At 28.5% G+C, this 18,472-nt stretch overlaps 1 protein-coding gene, 1 long non-coding RNA gene and 1 pseudogene across 5 annotated transcripts in view; 1 reads left to right on the plus strand and 2 right to left on the minus strand.

Moving 5' to 3' along the window:
• Positions 1–4,478: 4,478 nt before the first annotated feature.
• The window catches only part of LOC145191410 (protein Aster-B-like), a 28,581-nt gene continuing 14,587 nt past the window's right edge, over positions 4,479–18,472 (minus strand). The window contains exons 6-22 of one of the 3 annotated variants that reach the window (XM_090066069.1): positions 15,204–15,284; positions 14,886–15,047; positions 8,822–9,197; positions 8,243–8,295; positions 8,007–8,100; positions 7,587–7,702; positions 7,458–7,508; positions 7,166–7,257; positions 6,918–6,967; positions 6,698–6,751; positions 6,405–6,563; positions 6,176–6,230; positions 6,027–6,065; positions 5,762–5,857; positions 5,515–5,592; positions 5,267–5,309; positions 4,479–5,185 (exon numbers count right to left, since the gene is read on the minus strand). In XM_090066069.1, coding sequence (XP_089922195.1) covers positions 5,117–5,185; positions 5,267–5,309; positions 5,515–5,592; positions 5,762–5,857; positions 6,027–6,065; positions 6,176–6,230; positions 6,405–6,563; positions 6,698–6,751; positions 6,918–6,967; positions 7,166–7,257; positions 7,458–7,508; positions 7,587–7,702; positions 8,007–8,100; positions 8,243–8,295; positions 8,822–9,197; positions 14,886–15,047; positions 15,204–15,284 — 1,668 coding nt within the window. In that variant the 3' untranslated portion in view covers positions 4,479–5,116. Of the gene's footprint in view, positions 5,186–5,266; positions 5,310–5,514; positions 5,593–5,761; positions 5,858–6,026; positions 6,066–6,175; positions 6,231–6,404; positions 6,564–6,697; positions 6,752–6,917; positions 6,968–7,165; positions 7,258–7,457; positions 7,509–7,586; positions 7,703–8,006; positions 8,101–8,242; positions 8,296–8,821; positions 9,198–9,493; positions 9,636–13,573; positions 13,666–14,885; positions 15,048–15,203; positions 15,285–18,472 lie in introns of those variants that run through there. The other 2 variants (XM_090066071.1, XM_090066070.1) reach the window with 2 other exon arrangements.
• On the plus strand, positions 10,303–12,407 carry LOC149881830 (uncharacterized). Of its 2 annotated transcripts, none has more exons than XR_016444837.1 (3): positions 10,303–10,440; positions 12,044–12,107; positions 12,243–12,407. It is a non-coding gene; the product is annotated as an uncharacterized LOC149881830 (long non-coding RNA). The 2 variants fall into 2 exon arrangements; XR_016444838.1 differs by having other exon boundaries at positions 12,044–12,086; positions 12,243–12,368.
• On the minus strand, positions 17,132–18,183 carry LOC149881831 (uncharacterized; annotated as a pseudogene).

An 18,472-nucleotide genomic window follows, 5' to 3' on the forward strand; every position in this document is an offset into this window, starting at 1 on the left:
GTTGCTGACTGCAGATCACAATCTTATGACGTTTCTAGTAAAAAGCGTTGAGTATACTCTGGTGTCAGGCAAAATTGCATGAGGTTATTTCTTTATTTGAATGGGTTACTTGTTTAGAACTTAGCTGTAATTGATCGGTTGGTGCTGAGTTCCGCCCAGAAATATTTTTGGTGTTTTCTATTCTGTTTTTGTATTTTTTTCTCATTTCAAAAGGATTAGCAACTAATATATTTTTAGAAAAGATAAACTTCTTTTTCTGAGTTATCGAGACAAAGAGTTACATAAAAAATATGACAACATAGTAATATCTCAACAAGAAGATAAATATACATGCATTTTTATGACAGAAGATTCGAGGAGAGTTACAATAATTGTTTATCACAAGTGTACCTGGTGCTCGCAACTCTTTCGCAAAAAAAAACGGGACTAGCGTTTTTCTAATTAAGGTTTTGAATAAAACAATGGCCTTATCCACCACACACATTTCTTTTTGGCTGTTAAATTGGTTTATAACTTTGAATGTTGTTTAAAAAAAATGAATACGAGTCTTCAAGCTAAATAATTCAAGTTATTTGATGCTGAAAACCAAAAAAAAAAAATCAATTAAAAAGTTAATTAAAAAAATATTTGTTATTATTTTACTGTGTAAGACTACATCTACAAAGCATAAAAGTTCAATTACTATTTAATAACTACTTTAATTAAGTTAAACAGCCATTTCACTTAAAATCTTATCAAAGGCATTAAATTTCTGTAATTTTGTTAATAAAAAGTTATTTTGATGGGATTATGAGGTGTTTTTAGAAGTTTTTTTGTTTCCACCATCAAGTGTAAAATCGCTTTTGAAATTCTACATAAATTTGCAAGATGTAATGAAGTAATTGTAATCAGCAATTACTTCTATCAACTTTAAATTACTTCAGCAAACCACTTGCTCTTTTTATTTCATATAAAATACTTATTTTACTTACTTCATATAAACTACTATTATTATACTTATTTTACTTGTTTACTTAAAATGAGTTTGGTCTATAACAGGCATTTCAAACCAATTTAAAAAAGAAGGACTATAACAGTGAAAAAGAAGGACTATAACAGTGTCAAGCTTCTACTCAGAACTTTGAAATATATGACTGCGGCTGGGAGGTTACTAGAGACTTTCCATGCTGTACTTTTGGATTGTAGAGACAGAGCAGCACATTACAAGAAAAAAGCACCATTTTAAGGTTTATGGAAGACCTGTCAATGGAGAGTCGCAATTCGCCTGGATTAAATGCAATTCCTATAACTTCAACAAAGCTGATAAATTTTTGCAATAGTACAATATATCATCCTTTGTAAAGAAGAATAACAAGTGCTGAAACATTTTCATTTCGTTCTTTACTTGTACACTTTCATCCAAAAAATCCCATTCCTTCAGCCTTGAAATCAATAATTCAGCTTTTGACTTTGTTAAGCGAAGATCTTTGATAAGGTCATTGAGTTCTTCCTGGTTTGGATAGTGAGCATTTCTACCAAACACCACCTCAGCAAGATCATAGTCTTTTCCACTACCTTCAGTGTCTTTTGAACTGCTGCTTTCTTCTTCTGATGGCTTATTCCATGCTGGAGGTGTAGGTACTGGAAGATCTGCATCAGTACCAGTACAAAAGAAGATTGAATATCTGAATAAGAAATAGATAGTTAATTTCTTTCAGTTCTGCATTTGAAAGGATCCACTATGCAAAAAATAGCAGTTGGTTGTGCGATCACTTGATTCTCTCTAAATTCTAGGAACTGTAAACTTCACGGCTCTTTTTTCCATCTGTACTATCCTGGAAAAGAACATATATATTTGTTTCATCTATTTTAATTGCGAAACACCTACTTTAGATTACACTGTTAAAATAAAATAATTTTGCGGCGATCACTAGCAAAGTAAGGTGCCCAAGTCTTTTCTTGGTCTCCAACTAGTATGCTAAAATACGCATTGTAAGCTGCACACAATTTTTTAAAATGTTATCATTAAGAACTTCTTTGCTCTTGTTTTGATGAACTGACTGATTGCAGCTAGACCATCCAACTATTCGAGCTTTTCAACTATTCGAATATCAAATAGAAAAATCTGAAAATATTCGAGTAATCGAATACTCGAATAATTTATCAATAAGTTAAAAGGCATATTAAAAAAATAAAAAATAATAATAATCTAATTATAAAAGTGTTTTATATTTTATTATGAACGATTTTATTATTTTATATATGTATTATTTTTTTTCTAAAAACATATGTTTTAAAAATAAAAGAGAATTGAATGTTTCGAAATTTAGACTTGTTCTTCTTTTCGTTTTAATTGCACCTGCTGTTGAGAATACTCTTTCAGAAGCTGTTGAGGTAGGGCGTATTGTTATTAAAGCGTTATACAAAACGTCCAGCGTTGTTGACCTTTTTTAAAAGAATCCAATTGACGAAACTCTTTCTTCAATTCAATATATTTATCAATTTCGCTGGGATTGCTAACATGACAGTTTTTTGGTTCTGTAATAGAACTTATTGCATTTTGGAGTTCTTTTTGCAATCCGACTGCAACTGGTGATGTTAATTCTATTAAATCATCTGCATCAGATGAGGTAGAATCATTATTAATTTGCTCTTCTTCAAACATTTGTGGATATATTTGTTCCATAACTTTAACAGCGAATAATATTGCTGCATTTTTTGATGAATATTTCAAATGAGCGAACTTGGTATATTTCCACTCTGCAGATAAATGATCAATGTCATTAAAACTGGATCCCTTCTTTCATCCATCCTTATTTTGATCGCATGTATCAGTTTTTTTGCTATATTAGTTTGCATTGGTTGCAACTTTTCAAACAAAAATTTGTAAACTCCTTCAGCAGTTATGAGATTTGCATCATTTTTACTTAATTCAGTAACAGCAGTTTCAACTGGTGCCAGAACATCAACAAGGTTTTGTAGCGCAAAATTATCATTTTCTGGAATTGGATCAATATTCAATTCGACTAAGGATTTGTTAACACATTCTGATAGAATTAAAAATCGTCGAATCATTACACTCAAAGAATTCCATCGTGTTTTTATGTCTTATTTTAACTTGAGTTTTTTCCCAATTTTTTGATATATTTTGCAAAATAGAATGCTTTGTAGCCGATTTTTTAAACATTCTTATAACACCTCTTAACCTGTTAATAGTTTGATCAAAATCTAACGTCATATCATATTCATCTTCCTCAATAAACACCAAATTGTAATCAGAGCACTGATCTTCTGTGGAATCTTCTTCTACATCTTCATCAACAAAATCTTCGGTATCGTCAAACACTTCATTGCGAATAGAATTTTTTGGTGTATAAAAACAATTCATCACGGCTAAATGAAGCGCGTGATTATGGCAAAGTTAATTTAAAACACCTAATATATTGCCATATTTTTTCATTACGGCTGCTGCATCGTTAGTAGATGCAATAACATCATTTTTTAAGAAAATCCCAAAGTCTGCTAACTTAGCTTCAACCAAAAAAAACACGCAAATATATTTGAATATCAAGTATTCGAATACTCAAATTGGATGGTCTAATTGCAGCCTCTTGATGCCATCTCCCTTCTTTTGATCAATGTTTTCTATTGTTATTTTCAAATTGTTTTCTGTTGTTATTTAGTAATGTTTTCCCTCTTTTAAAACTGATATTTTTGTTATGAAACTTTTGTTAAGATTCTTACCTGAAAATTAATAGTACCTTGTATTATATTGATAGTACCTTGTGTTATATTAATAGTAACTTGTATTATATTAATAGTACCTTGTATTACATTAAGAAAAAGCTTAATTTTAAAATTGATCATCCTGACCACAGAAGCGAAGTTTCAGGACCGAAATTGTTTTCATTCATGTTGCTTAACTATAAATAACTGGGAAATTAAAGTTTTAACCCAGAAGCAAAAAAAGAGCAGAAAGACTTCAGTTAGCGAATATAATATCTTAATTAAGATTTAGGTTAGCGAATAAGCAACGTCTACATCTGTCTAGAAACAAAATTAATGAAAATGGTCATGGAAAATAATCAGTGCGAAGTGCCAGCGAAATTTAAAAAATGCTTTTTCTTGTTACGTCATGTTAAAAAATAAAATTCATCGGACGAACGCTTTTTGCAGCGCATCAAATGCATGAAAAGCAACTTAAAGCTTTTCATACGTAAATGATAACTAGGAATTAAAAAGAACATTTTTTTAAATAGAAATTTCTTTAATAATATTTTACAACTATAGACAAATCGTTTTCAACGCAAGCAAAACGTAAAAAAGTTCAAGACACTTTTTAAAAAATAAATACATCAGACATAAAGTTAAAGTAAAATGATCGAAAACCAGTTTCTTTTACTCACAAACGGATTTTTACTATTTAATGTTAACGATAAAAAAATTCTAAAATTTCTCATTTTTTTATACAAATATATTTTTTAAAAAAGATGTTAAATGTTGGGAGAAAATGATGTGCGAAAGACCAAACGATCATTTTGTTTAACGTACATAAAGGTTAAAAATTTTTACAAAGCTACTGTCTTCAGATAAAATAGGTTCCTATTTCAACTAAAAACTTTAAACAAAACTAATTCCTAGAAAAAAACAAAAAAACAAAAACAACCCCTCATATTAAATGGACAGAGCATAATATTTAGCGATATTTTATAACTATACATCTTAAAGAAATTTTTAAATAACAGGAAAAATAAAATCTCTTGCTTAATAAAATATTTTTTTCAGGTCCTCTGGTATGTGCAAACGCCGGCATTTGAACAATCCAATATTATTAGTCATATTGATCGCGCATTACCTACTTAGTTGTGTTAAAATTTCGTAATCTTATATTCTACTTTGCTAAGAAGTTTGCATCGTCAGGACTTAGGCAATTTTTTTAGAGTTTTTAAAAGCAAATGTAATAGAATTAGCCAGCTAGTGTATAAAAAAAATGTTCAATTTGATGCGGTAGCATAACCAAACCTGCACGTGTGGCAATTTAAATATAACACAAAACTAGCAGAGGCAGAGCATTTTCGTTCCGTCTAAGTACAGTTCTAATGACGAAAATAATGGCGTTCTTTATCAATCAGATCGTTTAAGTCGTCTCCAATTCATTTGAGTATAAATGCAGCTCTTTGTGCATCGCGCTTATCGAACCTTCAACCTGAAGATGGCCAAATTCAATTGTATAAATTTCAGCTAGCAAATTGAAACATAAAAAAGCATCAGATAAAAATAATCTTACTTGTTGTACCAGATTTAAAGTTTTCTCAACAAATTCATGGATACTGAAAAAAAAATTCATCATCAATAATAAAATGAGCACAAAATAAACGTACGCAATAATAACAGATAAAAAGTAGCAAGTAATAACAGATAAAAAGTAGCAAGTAATAACAGATAAAAAGTAGCAGGTAATAACAGATAAAAAGTAGCAAGTAATAACAGATAAAAAGTAATAACAGACAAAAGTCAGAAACAACAGCAAGTTACTTAGTTAATTGGGATGCGTATAAAATCTTTTGATGACGCAACAGTTTTTCCCATTCCTCTGGTGTAATTGGAGCTTTACTAAAAGGTAAAGTTCATCTAAAAGCTATAAAGTAGTTCAAATAATCTATTTTTCTGTGCATTAAAAGTACACACCCACACATAGTCTATCGAATGTTCTCCTGAAACAACTAGTTTCTTTAAAAATTCAGTTAAAAACTCATTAAGTTTAAATATAGAAATAACTGACCCCTCAGAAAAAGATGGTCTGTCAATGAGAATGATATTTTCTAAGTTACGCAAACGCACCAGTAAGTAGATATTTACTCCGAGGATAAGAAGAACACTGAAAAAAAATTAGGGTGAGAATAAAAAATGCTTTGCTATCAACAAGGAAAATGTTAACAACTTAATACCTGCCAAAAATAGGATTTTTGCATCACATTAAAAAGATTACTTATATTGAAGGTAACTCCACTCAAACAACAGCAAAAACAATTTTTTAAAACTCTTACATAATGGAGTATACAATGATAACAAGCCAAGGATGATTTCTTAAACAAAAAATACATTCAAAATTTGATCAAACTGCTAAATAAGAATAAATAATAAATAGTAAGTAAAAAAACAAGTATATGCCAGCAATAAATAACAAACTACTTACACACTAGGTGCTAAAGAGGTTTTCGGGATAACATCAGGAGAATTTATCTTGGAATCTACCAAAAGAGTGAAAAGCATAAATAGCTGTTTCAAGTTTTTTAATAAACATGATAAAAATAGGTGATGGCAGTAGTAAAAAAGCATGTTGTAGTAACTGTTGCTGTAGTGATAGTACCATTATTAGCACCAGCATTAGAAAAATAGTAAAGAAAGTGCTTGCAGTAACTCACTCTGTTTTTGCAATGCAATGTTAACATGTTTGCTAGTCTTTTCTGTTGACAGAACCAACTTAGAGGAATCTTTTCCTGACTTTGTTTTTGACAACTTCCTTAAACTACGAGCTGATTCTTTCCGGGGAGAAATTCTGGATTCACTTCGTAAGGATTGCACTTTGAAAATAGACATTACAAATTTACAACTTTTAAATTTATAAAAAAAAAAATTTACAAAGCTGTTAATAGAATCCTAAAAAAAAATAACTCAATAGAGTGCTCAGTGATGTGAGTGCACAAATAAAACTTACAAAGAAACGTAAAATACTCTTTCAATGCATCTTCAGTTCCACGAGTAATCATATCTAAAGAAAAATAACATCAAAAGATGAAAAGCTTGTCAGAAACTCCATTAAAAAAAAGACATTTTCACTATTATAAAACTTTTATTCAAAGATATTGCAGAGAAGGTTTATTTATCAATTTTCTACAACTTAAGAGATTGACAACTGCACATTCAACTTCACTCACTTTTAACCAATCCAAACACTTTTTTTGTGTATAAAATTTCACCATTAACTCTAGTAAAAAAAAAAATAATTAAATACATATCATTTGTACATTAAAAATCATTATACTTGTATGTTACAAATCACTAGAAATAAACTTTACACTAGAAATAACTCTTTAAATATTATGGTGATTTCTTTATGAAAACATTTATCTATTTTTTTTTTGATAGTTGATACTTTTTAGTAATAAAAAGTTAATTGTTTTACTGAAGACGAGATCGATTTCCTGCTGCTCTAGTTAAGCAATATCTTGTTGCGATATTGAAGCTGTCTGCATAAGGTATTCCAAAGCTAGTGCTCTAGAGAAAATAACCATATTTTATATATTTACTATACTTTTAAGATCAAATAGATTTTTTTCTTAGATTCAAAAATTTGATTCAACTTAAAAAACTAAGCGTACACATACTTTATATGGTTCCAAAAACTATTGTAATGATTTTTATTAAATATAATTAACTTTAAAAATTTCCATAAATACTTTCTGTTATTAACTAACCAGGACGTCAACCACATAAAAAGATCCACTTTTATTTTCTTTAGAAAAAGTCTAAATAAAGAGATATTGTGTTGCATCATTTCATATTTCTACAAAAATTTTATAAAAAGTTAAAAACAAAAGTGCTACCTGTTTGGACTCTGTTAAAGATTGTTTTGGTCCAATGCTGTAATTTAATGGCACTGTATAAGTTAAAGTTTGCTTTTTACAGCCGTTCTCTTCAATTAATGGGGTATATTTCCAGTCTAAAATTATAAATTAAAACAAAATAACAAAAACTTGTTTTTGTTTTTATTCTTAACAACGTTTATTATAAATTATTGCATGCTTTGTAAGAAGCTTTTATGTCAAATGTCTAATTTCTATGAATTATTCAATCCAAGCACAAATCAATAGCTCATTCAAACTAGACATTTTTTGACTGAACAAACTGAACTATTAAAAACAACATTAAAAGGAAAAAGCACATTGTAATAATCAATATACAAAAAAGCAGATAATATTGAGTTAACAAGGAAGCAAAGATTTGCAACTTGCAAGAAAGAAAACCTTGAAAATTTCTTTGTTCAAAAACATCTTTCATAGTGTCAGAGTCTTGAGAAAATAAATGATCAAAGAGAGCATCAACATCAAAATCAAACTCCTGAAAAATGATTCAAAAATTCCGATTCATTAACAAAAACTATAAAAAAAAAAAAAAAAAAAATCTAAGTGAAAAGGTTTTGATAATGAAAGAGAAAAGAAGTTTTATCAAATTTGAAAAATTTTATAGAAAAACTAAATACCTCATTGGCAAACTCTTTACCCACATGAGAACTATGACAAGGACATGGTATGCCTAAAAAGGAACAAAATTCAATAATACAAAATGATTATTCGTTAACAATTCAATTCGTTAACAAATTTCAGTAACACAATTCAATAAACCAGTTTCCCAAAGTGTGTTTTAGGGCCCACAGAGGGGGGAAGGGGTAAAACTTTAAGCTAATCGTATGGAAACTTAGTTTCTTCAGTGAATAATTAAATTATGGAATATCAAAAATTATGCACATGTTGCATATGAGGCACATGAGTTTAAGATAGGTTTAGTTAAGGCATGCAATAAAAAAGGTTGGAAAATATTGATCTAAATCCATTGAAGGGAAGGGAAGGGGAGGGAAGGGTCTGAAAACTCATCAATAAGTTATTGGTAGTATATTTGTAAAATTTGGTAATAAATAGTTGTTTGTAGTAGTAACCTATGTCATTTTGACTCCTCATATAGTTTTTTAGTAAATATTTATTTAAAAACTTTCTTTTACTTAAAACATAAAGTTCCAAATAATTAAACTAAAATATTTAAACCAAAAACTGCTTTCTTTTACTTATATCATCTATCTTTGCATCTTCATCTGATTCATCTCCAAAATCTGTTGTTGAATCATCTACTTGATCTGGACTAGGGAGCTTTTTATGATAAGATGGTGGTTTATTGCGTAGTAATTTTCTTTTTTTCTTTTTGTGGAAATTTAGAAAATCATGTGCCTTGTTCCAAGTAGAACCAGCACCATTATGAGGAACATTTTGCTCCTTGTCTTCTGATATTTTTCCACTGTTATTGTTTAATACAGAATTACCAAAAGACGGTAAAGATAAATTGTTTATCACTGGATGAAACTCTGAATTTGACATTTCAACATAATCATCTTTGGTGATACTATCAGGAAGTTTAGAACTCTTTTCTTGCTGTTTGGAACCATCCTAAAGAAAAATTTAACACTTTAAAAGAAACTCCAAAAAAATTATAAATAAAAATGCTTACATCACTTTAAAAAACAACAGCAACAAATCATAAAATATTTGTACATTTAATAATGTAAGTACGTATAAGTTGTATAAATCTAATATGTTAAATATACACACTTAAAAAACAATTTATAAATGTTTTTAGCCTTTACAATGTTTATTATTAAATAAAGTATTATATGTAACCACAGTATTGTATTCTACGCAAAAATCGTTTTTTTATATCAGTAAAAAATATTACAATTATTTACTTCATTATCATCTGTAATTTGTGTCATCATATCTAATATTTCAGATACAATTGTGTATTATACAATATATATTAAGTTTATAAGTTTAAAACAAGTCTTAAAACTCTTAAGATGTTGATCAATTGAAAAAATCCCAAAAATAAAAAATGATACATTGTCACACTTTAAACTGTTTTAAATCGAGGAAAGATTTTTTTTTTTAACTTAAACATGGAAGCAAGAAGTTAGCCAGGATTGTTTGAGCCGGATTTTAAATTAACTTGTAATACAACAACCGTCTTTTTTTTTTAACAAAACTTAAAAAGTTTGATGTTGAATCTGAAAACATGGGTCATTTTTTTTAAATTTTGATATTATAAGAATAATTTTTTTATATATTCGAAATATTTAAGTTATTTATGCTGTTTTATACTGAACGAGATTAGGTTTCAAAATTTTGGAACTCGTTTGTGAACGTTTTAACGCTTCGTTTTTATTTCATTTAAAACTCATTCAAAGAGAAGTTTCCGTCGCGCTCAGTTACTTTTGGGAAAGTTTCCGATCGTAAGAATGAATTTATCTGACCGGATTTTTCTAACAACTTCTTAAAGTTTTTTAAAATCATAACAAACAAATGACATGACTTGTTTTTCAAAACACTCAATAAATGCAAACATTTTTATATGTAAATTTATAGGGCCTATCTTACTATCTGCAGAGCCTTAAAGCTTCTATTATGCCTACTGCGTGAATAACGGAAGCCTTTCAAAGCGCTAAAACTCAATAAAAATATAAACATAAGAATATGAAATTTTCATAAATCTGTTTCAAAAAGGTGTTTGTTTTTTTTTTTGTTTTTTTTTTTTTGTGTTAAAAGCTAATCATCAAATGCATTGATGGCGATTAAAACTCACTCTACACCGCTGATGAGATGGTGACGATGATAATCAACTAGCATCAACTAACAGGTACAAAAAACTCAACTGTTAAATTTAGCATACTAAAAGACTATATTTAAAATCTTATCTAAATACTATTTTATAATAATATTACATTTAGCTGTAATGATTCATTTTTTTTACGGTGTCGGGAATTTACCGTGATTTTATTGAAACCAGAATCGTGTAAATTCCATTCAGTGTTAAAGTTGCAAAATACCACAAAAAATAAACAAAGAAAATCGGCAAATAGTACTAACAACTACCTACATAATTTCAAACTAAAAATTGATTAAAAGTTTATACTTTTTGACCGTTCCTGTATATAAAATCCCCAGAGCGGATAAAGTTAGGAATGTTTACTGGTATTGATTAATGTGTAGTTTGCATCTAATTTTAATCTATTTGAAGCTAAAAATAGCTGAAACTAAAAATAGTTTGCATCTAATTTTAATCTATTTGAAACTAAAAATAGCTACAAATAACGCGCGCATGTTTCATGCAAACAATTTTTTTTAGGGAAGAATTCCCGTTAGTAGAAAATAGACGACATCTTAGAATAATAAGTTAACGAAAAAATCTTTTAATATTTACCGCTAATAGAATATCTTATTATCTTTTAATATTTTGCCGCTAACAGAATATTTTATTTTTACTATTAATATTTTATTAATAGAAAAATGTTTTATTGAAAATTCCAAAGAGTTGACGAATTTTTTTTTGTCTGAATTAAGCCATAAGACGTAGAAGTTTTTCACGCTGTTAGGGATGGCTAAATTCCGGACATTTTCATTCCTGGAATTTCGGGATTGAGAAATTTATTCTCGGAAAATCCCGGGATTCAATAGAAAACAGGAACAATCGTTGGCGGTGAATCATGTGAAGAGCAAATTTTTTAAAGTAATCATCAAACACTGAAAATCATTAAAATTTATTGATAATATAATTATATTATAAATCATTTTTTATTTTTTAGTTAACTAAAATTGTTCATTTACTAATGAACCGAAGTAATTTAAATTACAAAACAACCCCGGCAAGCATACAACGTTGAAACAACGTTGAAATAACGTTGATCGACGTTGATCAACGTTATTTCAACGTTGTTTCAACGTTGTGTGCTTGCTGGGATATATTAAAAAGATAACACAATATAAATAAAAATAATAGTTAAAAATAATATGAATATACATAAGTATACATGAATTATATTTCTTTTTGAAAGTACCACCTTAAAAAACTGAGAGCGTCAATCATTTGGTCGTTTAATTGCCTTCTATTTTTTGAGTATAAAAACCCAGCCGCTGAAAATGCTCGTTTGGACTCCACACTTGTTGGCCGTATGCTTTTTGAAGGTGATTACCTCTTGTGGCACCACTTTCAAATAACAACATTTTCTTTTTGAATTTTAGAAGTTACACTTTCTACCCTTATAGGTAGTGTTTGTGTTGATGCCAATCCTTTTTCCATAACTTCATTTAATTCTTCACTAATAGTTTTGATCTTATTATCACACTCCTAGCATGATAGTCTCGTTCAATTGAACATGACTATCACTATACACGTCTGGTGATGTAATTACATCTGTCAAGTTTAGACGCTTTGTTAGGTTTATTATAATTTTTTTATTTAGGGCACTTGTATTTGGTACGAAAACATCTGGGATTTTCGATGAAGTAACCATTTATATTTATGAAGTAACTACCAATTATAAATTGTACTAAATGATATACCATCTTTTTCTGCCATACGCGCCAACGCGTAGATAGATTTTCCTCTTTTTTCAATGTTGTTGAAAAATAGTTCGTGATTTCGGTTTTTTTTATTTTCAGATTCTTCTTCTAAATCTTTCAAATTTGAAGTTCTCGTTGATAAACTTGGTGCTTATGGTTGCAATATTTCTTTAAGTTTATGTTTAGACAGTAAATGGGAATGTAGACCTTTTGTTGAACCACCAGCAATTTCAATATTTTTTTCGTAATAACTTTGCACGCGGCTGTTTCATCTCTTAAGAAATGTTTCCATATAAGATTTGTGGTGTTGAATTCAGCCTAAGCTCGTCATGATATTTGCTTAAGTTCTAATTTTTTTTAAAGTTCTTAAATAATTTCAGCTTACGTTTCTTTTATCAGATCTATAATTCTGAATTTTTTACTGTGAAAACGATTAGCACTTTGAATAAATGTAAAAAAAGTTTATTTAATAAACCTTGTGTATTTTGAAAACTCCATTTATTTAAACCGAGTGGAAGAACTTTTGAGAATCACGCATTTCGTTGTATAAGAATTACAGGGTTCTAATTTTTTTTGTTGTAAGAATTTAACTTTCAATTTTTCTTTGTTAAAATGTTTTACTCCTGTCATTTTTTATAATTAAAACTATACGTCTTTTTTGTTATTTATGTTTCATAATTAGACTGATAATGTTACTAACATAATTTTTAAATTTGTTTTTATTATCAATTGTTAATTAAAACTTTTATTAACAAACTCTTATAATATAAAAAGAAGCAGATAGAACCCTCTAATTTTTATGCGACGATTTGGAGTTAAAATGAAGCTGAAAATTCGAAATTAAATTAAAATATTGCCAAGAGAATAAACAGCTATGAAAAAATGTTTTACCAAAGAAAATATTTACTAGACACTTTATGATGTACAAAAGAGTTAATAGCTTAATCAATATTCATCTTTACTTCTTTTTTACTATATTCCCGAAATCCTGGGAAATTTTTGTGAAAAATCCCGGGATTACGGGATCAACAATTTGTACGGGATCATGGGATTTCGGGATCCCGGGATTGCCATCCCTATAAGCTATTGTTAAAATTTTTTTTACGAAACCTTAACAGACCTACCCTAACTTATTGTTATATACAATTGTATTTTAAAAAATAGTTGTGAGAAAATACACACTTTTCAGTTTTTTTATTAGAACTTTCGAAGAAACTGGTAAAATATTATTCACAGACTTGTATAAACCGCTCAAGAAAATAGTAGCACCACAACATTATAACAACAAATCATGATATGCGTTTTGACATTTTTCGATAAGTTAATTTTCAGATTTTTTTAAACAAATACTTTTTTCAGAAAAACTAAAAACTTATTCTTAACATGGGCAGTGAAAAGAATTGCATTAAGGAAAAATATTTGTTAGAAACCTTTGTAAACAAGGGAGAACTTGTAAAGAAATTCTAGGTTCAATTTTCATCTACCATGGGTGCCAATGGATTGATGTTGAATCGAAACATGAAACAAAAGAAAAAAAAACGAATTTGACTGCTAGATATCAAAGATCAAAAACATCGCCGACCAGAAGCCCTATCTTTAAATTCATTTAAATTTGGTTCCTGTACGATTCCTGTAACATGTATAACTAAAAAGAAGCCCGCTCCTTTTTGTAAAAGGTTTTTTTTTTTTTGAAAAGGTTTTACTGTTTTAGCACTGAAAATATTTTCAGAAAACACAAAGTAAATTCTCATAGAAACAAACATAGAAACTGAAAAAATGTGTTTGATAAAAACAAGGGGAATAAGTTTGAGAATATTGCTGACCTTTAATTGGCATCTTTGTTTGTAACAATGCAAAAACAGGAAGAGTGATGAAGTGGGGTGAGAAGGCGAGCAGACAGAAAGCAATCTGAATATAATTCGGATTGTTTGTTATCTACGAATAGATTTAGCAAAAAATTTGAAAAAATTAGGATTGATTGTAAAATTTGAAGAAACTAAGACTGGGGTAGGCCAACACCGAATCAGCTCTGCAAAGTGTAAATTTTCCTCAAGTAATACAAGATTCTTTTCACAACACAAGATTCTTTTCTCACAGTAACACAAGATTCTTTTCAGAAGATTCGTCTTAAAAAGTAAACCAAATTTTTACAATCTTAAGACTTTTGTGAATTTCCTTTAAAAAACATTTCTTTTCTAAGAGGTTTTCATATCGGTGTGAACACGACAAGTACTTTTATATCGCACCATTAAAATTATGCACGTTGATCTCGTCAAGTGAGTTAATTGTCATCTTATTTATGCCTCGAAACAAAACGAATACAAGTAAACAGTTTATTTTAGTTTTTTAACTAAGATTTAGAATTGCACTTTAAGTTGAATTTTAATTTGATTTTAAATTTCTTTTTTAATAAGTTAGATTGTCTTCTCTATACAAGTTTGATACGCAATTTTACAGCGAATTAAAAATACAAATTAAAAATGGTAGCAGTGGTTGAAATTTCAGTTAAACGTCTAAAATTCTTAATTTCTTAAGTTTTCGTGAACGTTAACATTCTTGAATTTAAGGGCAAAAAAAAAAAAAAAAAAAAAAGAACAAGAACACTTATCAAAGCATTCCAAAAAAAAAGTGTAATCATATAAAATTATCTAGTAATTAATGTTATGTAAAAAATGTTTAAAAATAATACTTGTGTGCGTACATAAATTCATTCAATTCGGAAGAAAAATAAATTTTACATACATCGAGTGACTCATTAATGAGATTTGATGTAGAACTATCTGCAAAAACCTCGGGTCCATTATCATTAAAAACGGATTCTCTATCCAACATATCGGTAGATACACTCATTTGCTTCTGTTGATACTTACGACATAAAGCTTTTAGTTCTGAAGCTCCTAAAGGCTTTAGTTAAAATAGTTTAGCTGTAACTTGTGGTAATTTTGCTTATCATATAACTTACAATTAATTATACCGTTAATAGAATGCCAATAACAACATAAAAGCAATAGCATCCATATTTAACATAAAACTAAAATCTTGTCAGCAAATAAAAATTACCTGTCCCAACAAAGCGTTTTGCCAAATCCGAAAAAGAGCCGTGTAAGCCTTTTCTCGCGAAACGAAAGTGGTGAAGAAATACTGAAATTCACAAATTTTTTAACTCTAGAGTGAAAACAATTTTAAAAGAGAAATTCCCCCCCGTGTAATGGTATCACGATTAAATAGCTAACCTTAAAAAGCAAAAAGAATTCGATTTCTATGAAATAAAACTTTTTTACTATTAAGATTGACAGAAAGAAAAGTAAATACAACAATTTTTGTTAGTTTAAGAAAATTTCAAGAAATAAAAGCATATCTTGAAAATTTTTAACTAAAATGATTTAAAAAATGACACAACTGAAATGACTAGAAAAATAAGTCTATTATCTTCTTAAAAGCTGACCCTATGTTTACAGTATCGGGAAAATTTGGAATAGCTTAGAAGAGTTAGTGGCAGATTAGGTCCGTTTGGTGTGGGAGTAATTGCTGTGACTTTAGCAAGTAAAATGCATTCAGGAGAAAAATGTTTTTGAAAATAAAGATACCAATGTAAAAAGTCAAAACAGCAATAAGTCAAGATACTTACAAAAACGGCAAGAAAAACATACCTAAATAAGTAAGAGTAAACTCTAAGGAGCAAGATGCTCTGAAAACCTGCAAGTGATGATTCTGACAATGATGACGAAAAGTTAGAGAACTTGTGTTCACAGCTGAAAGAATAAAATCAAATTAAAAATATGAACGATCTTAATTTTAATTTTACTGGTTTCTATTTTAGCAGCTTCAACATCAAATAAATGACCATCCAAAAACATCAGTAAAATAAAGGTAACAAAGCAATCTAACGATTCCTCTGCAACTAAATAATGCTTCTTTTAAAGGTATCCTGAGCCGAAATTGCCAACTATAGAGTGGAGAATTGAGCAAAAATGTTTCCATTACAATAACCCTAACAAATGGACAAAAATCAGCCAGAGCATACTTTGGATGCTTTTGAAAAATATCACAATGTTTTCAGGTATAAGAAAATTAACCAAGAGAAAGTTAAAGGAAATAGTTTAGAACCATTAAAAGAAAGAAATTCAATGACTATTGAAATCATTAAAAGAACGAAATTCAATGACTATTAAAATAGATTGGCAAAAAAAGTAAAATATCGGTAGTTTAAAATAATAGTCTGATTAGATTTAAAATAATAGTCTGACTAGCTTTATTTAATACAGTACTTAGCAGTATGCTAAATATGTAATTAAACTTTATTATTTAATACAATTTTATATTTAGTAACTTTAATAATGCTAATAATAAAAATTACAAAATAAAATTTACAAAAAAGTTAAAAATTAACAAAATAATATGAATGTCAAGTCACAAAAATTAAAACTTCAGTCTGTTGAACGTTTTTTTTTTTGTAAGTTCAAATTACATTCTGTAATATGGTAAAAGGGTAATTTCACATTAAATCACCTAGTCCATTGAACCATGTGTCTTCCTTTTGTGTTATATTGACACATTATTCCTTATTATAAAAAAATATTGCATGCAAATTTTCAGCTAAAAATGTTGAGCGGTTGACAAGATACTGCAATTTTAATATTGACCTGGTTTCCAAAAATGACCCGGTTTTCATAACATTCTGAAAAAACATTTTTCTTAAAAAATAAGAAATAAAAATGGCAAAAGTATGAAAATAAACATACATGATGTTTTTTTGATGCTGAATTCAATAAAAGTACTTAAAATGCTCAAATATAAAAGGAACATGCTTAAAAGTTAATAAAACAACTAGTTTCTATAAACCAACTTTGGGGCCCAATTTCTCAAAACACCCCCGCCAAATTTTTTTTTTTTGCTGTTAATATTTTCAGCTGCTTATAATCTTACTAGGCACAAAAAATCTAACTGGAAAAACAACTGAAACATATGGAACTTTAATTTCAAAGATGTGTCACTTTTTTAAAAAATTCCCAAAAAAAATCTGTAAATAAAGTAAAAATAAGTTAATTGTAATTTAAAAAGTTACTTAAATATACAAGATTTTTAAAGGTATTGAAGATGTAAGTTATTTTGACTGTGTTTGTAATAGTTTACAATATTGTTCCCATTTTACTTGTACTTTCTCTATTTCAGCATTTTCAAACACATAGTTTCTACCGGAGCTAGAGCAAGCTTGTGGAACAGGTAGTTTTTTCAATATGTTGGTGTTGGGAATAAAATAGTCGTCTCTTTCAGGCCAGTTAAAACAGATTGATGGACCATTTGGGTGAAGAAACTTAACTTTAGCATCAACTTCTTAAAGGTTGGTTTTTAGTTACAATGCCAATCCACCACTTACCATCACAGACTACAGCTACATAACAACCTAAAGTGACAGTATCAAGTTGAAATATATCTTGTTTCTTTTTAAGATTGTGGATAATTGTATAATTAGTGTCCGTACTACACCTTTTTGCCCCAACCCTGTTATCTCCAAGATGTCTAAATTGATGAAAGCTACAAGTACCAGGTAGAGTTGTTACACCAGTGTACCTTTCTTTTTGCTCTTCATGTTGCAATTGTAAGTCCAATCCCTTTATGAAAATGAAGTTAACAACCTTCATTTTCCCATTACAAAATTCATACATAGCTTTTGATGTGAGAATTTAGTTTCTGTATGGTCGTTTTAAACTTTTTTGTGCTGTTAACCTTTTCACAGTACTGCCATCCCATTGCATGGTGACTTTCCATGGGACGTGGCAAAAAAGTTCCATTCAACTTTAAGGTCAAATTCACTTTCTAGTTGGCATAGATTGTAAAAGCTTTTACAAATTTTGTACTGTCCTGCGCAGCCATCAGTGAATATATGTAATTTAGACAGATTGGAAAATTTTTTGAAATAGAAATATATTAAACCTGTCAGAATCCCTCTGTTGTATATTTTTTTACACTGATAGATATTGTTAATTTTCTTTATAGATATATTTATATATATATACAATCTACATATATATATGAAATATATATATAAATGAAATTGTTAATTTGTTAAAATTTAAATAAAATTTACCAATAAATGTTGTTTTTTAACTGAACTTTTTATAAACTAGTTATTATAAACTTTTACAAAATATAGTTGTCAAAATTTTAAAAACAAATGCACATCAATATCACACTTATTCAGTTTTTATATAAAAACAAAACAGGATGTTCCTTAAATATAACAAAATTGTTTTTTTGTTTTTTTTTAAGGAGTCTATAAACTAAATATAATATTTTACAGAATTCTATTTGCAAGTTTTTTAAAATAA

This window comes from Hydra viridissima, unplaced genomic scaffold (genome assembly GCF_058129835.1).
Source record: "Hydra viridissima isolate aposymbiotic clone 2 unplaced genomic scaffold, HvirCarnegie_v1 scaffold_11, whole genome shotgun sequence".
Taxonomy (NCBI): Eukaryota; Metazoa; Cnidaria; class Hydrozoa; order Anthoathecata; family Hydridae; genus Hydra; species Hydra viridissima.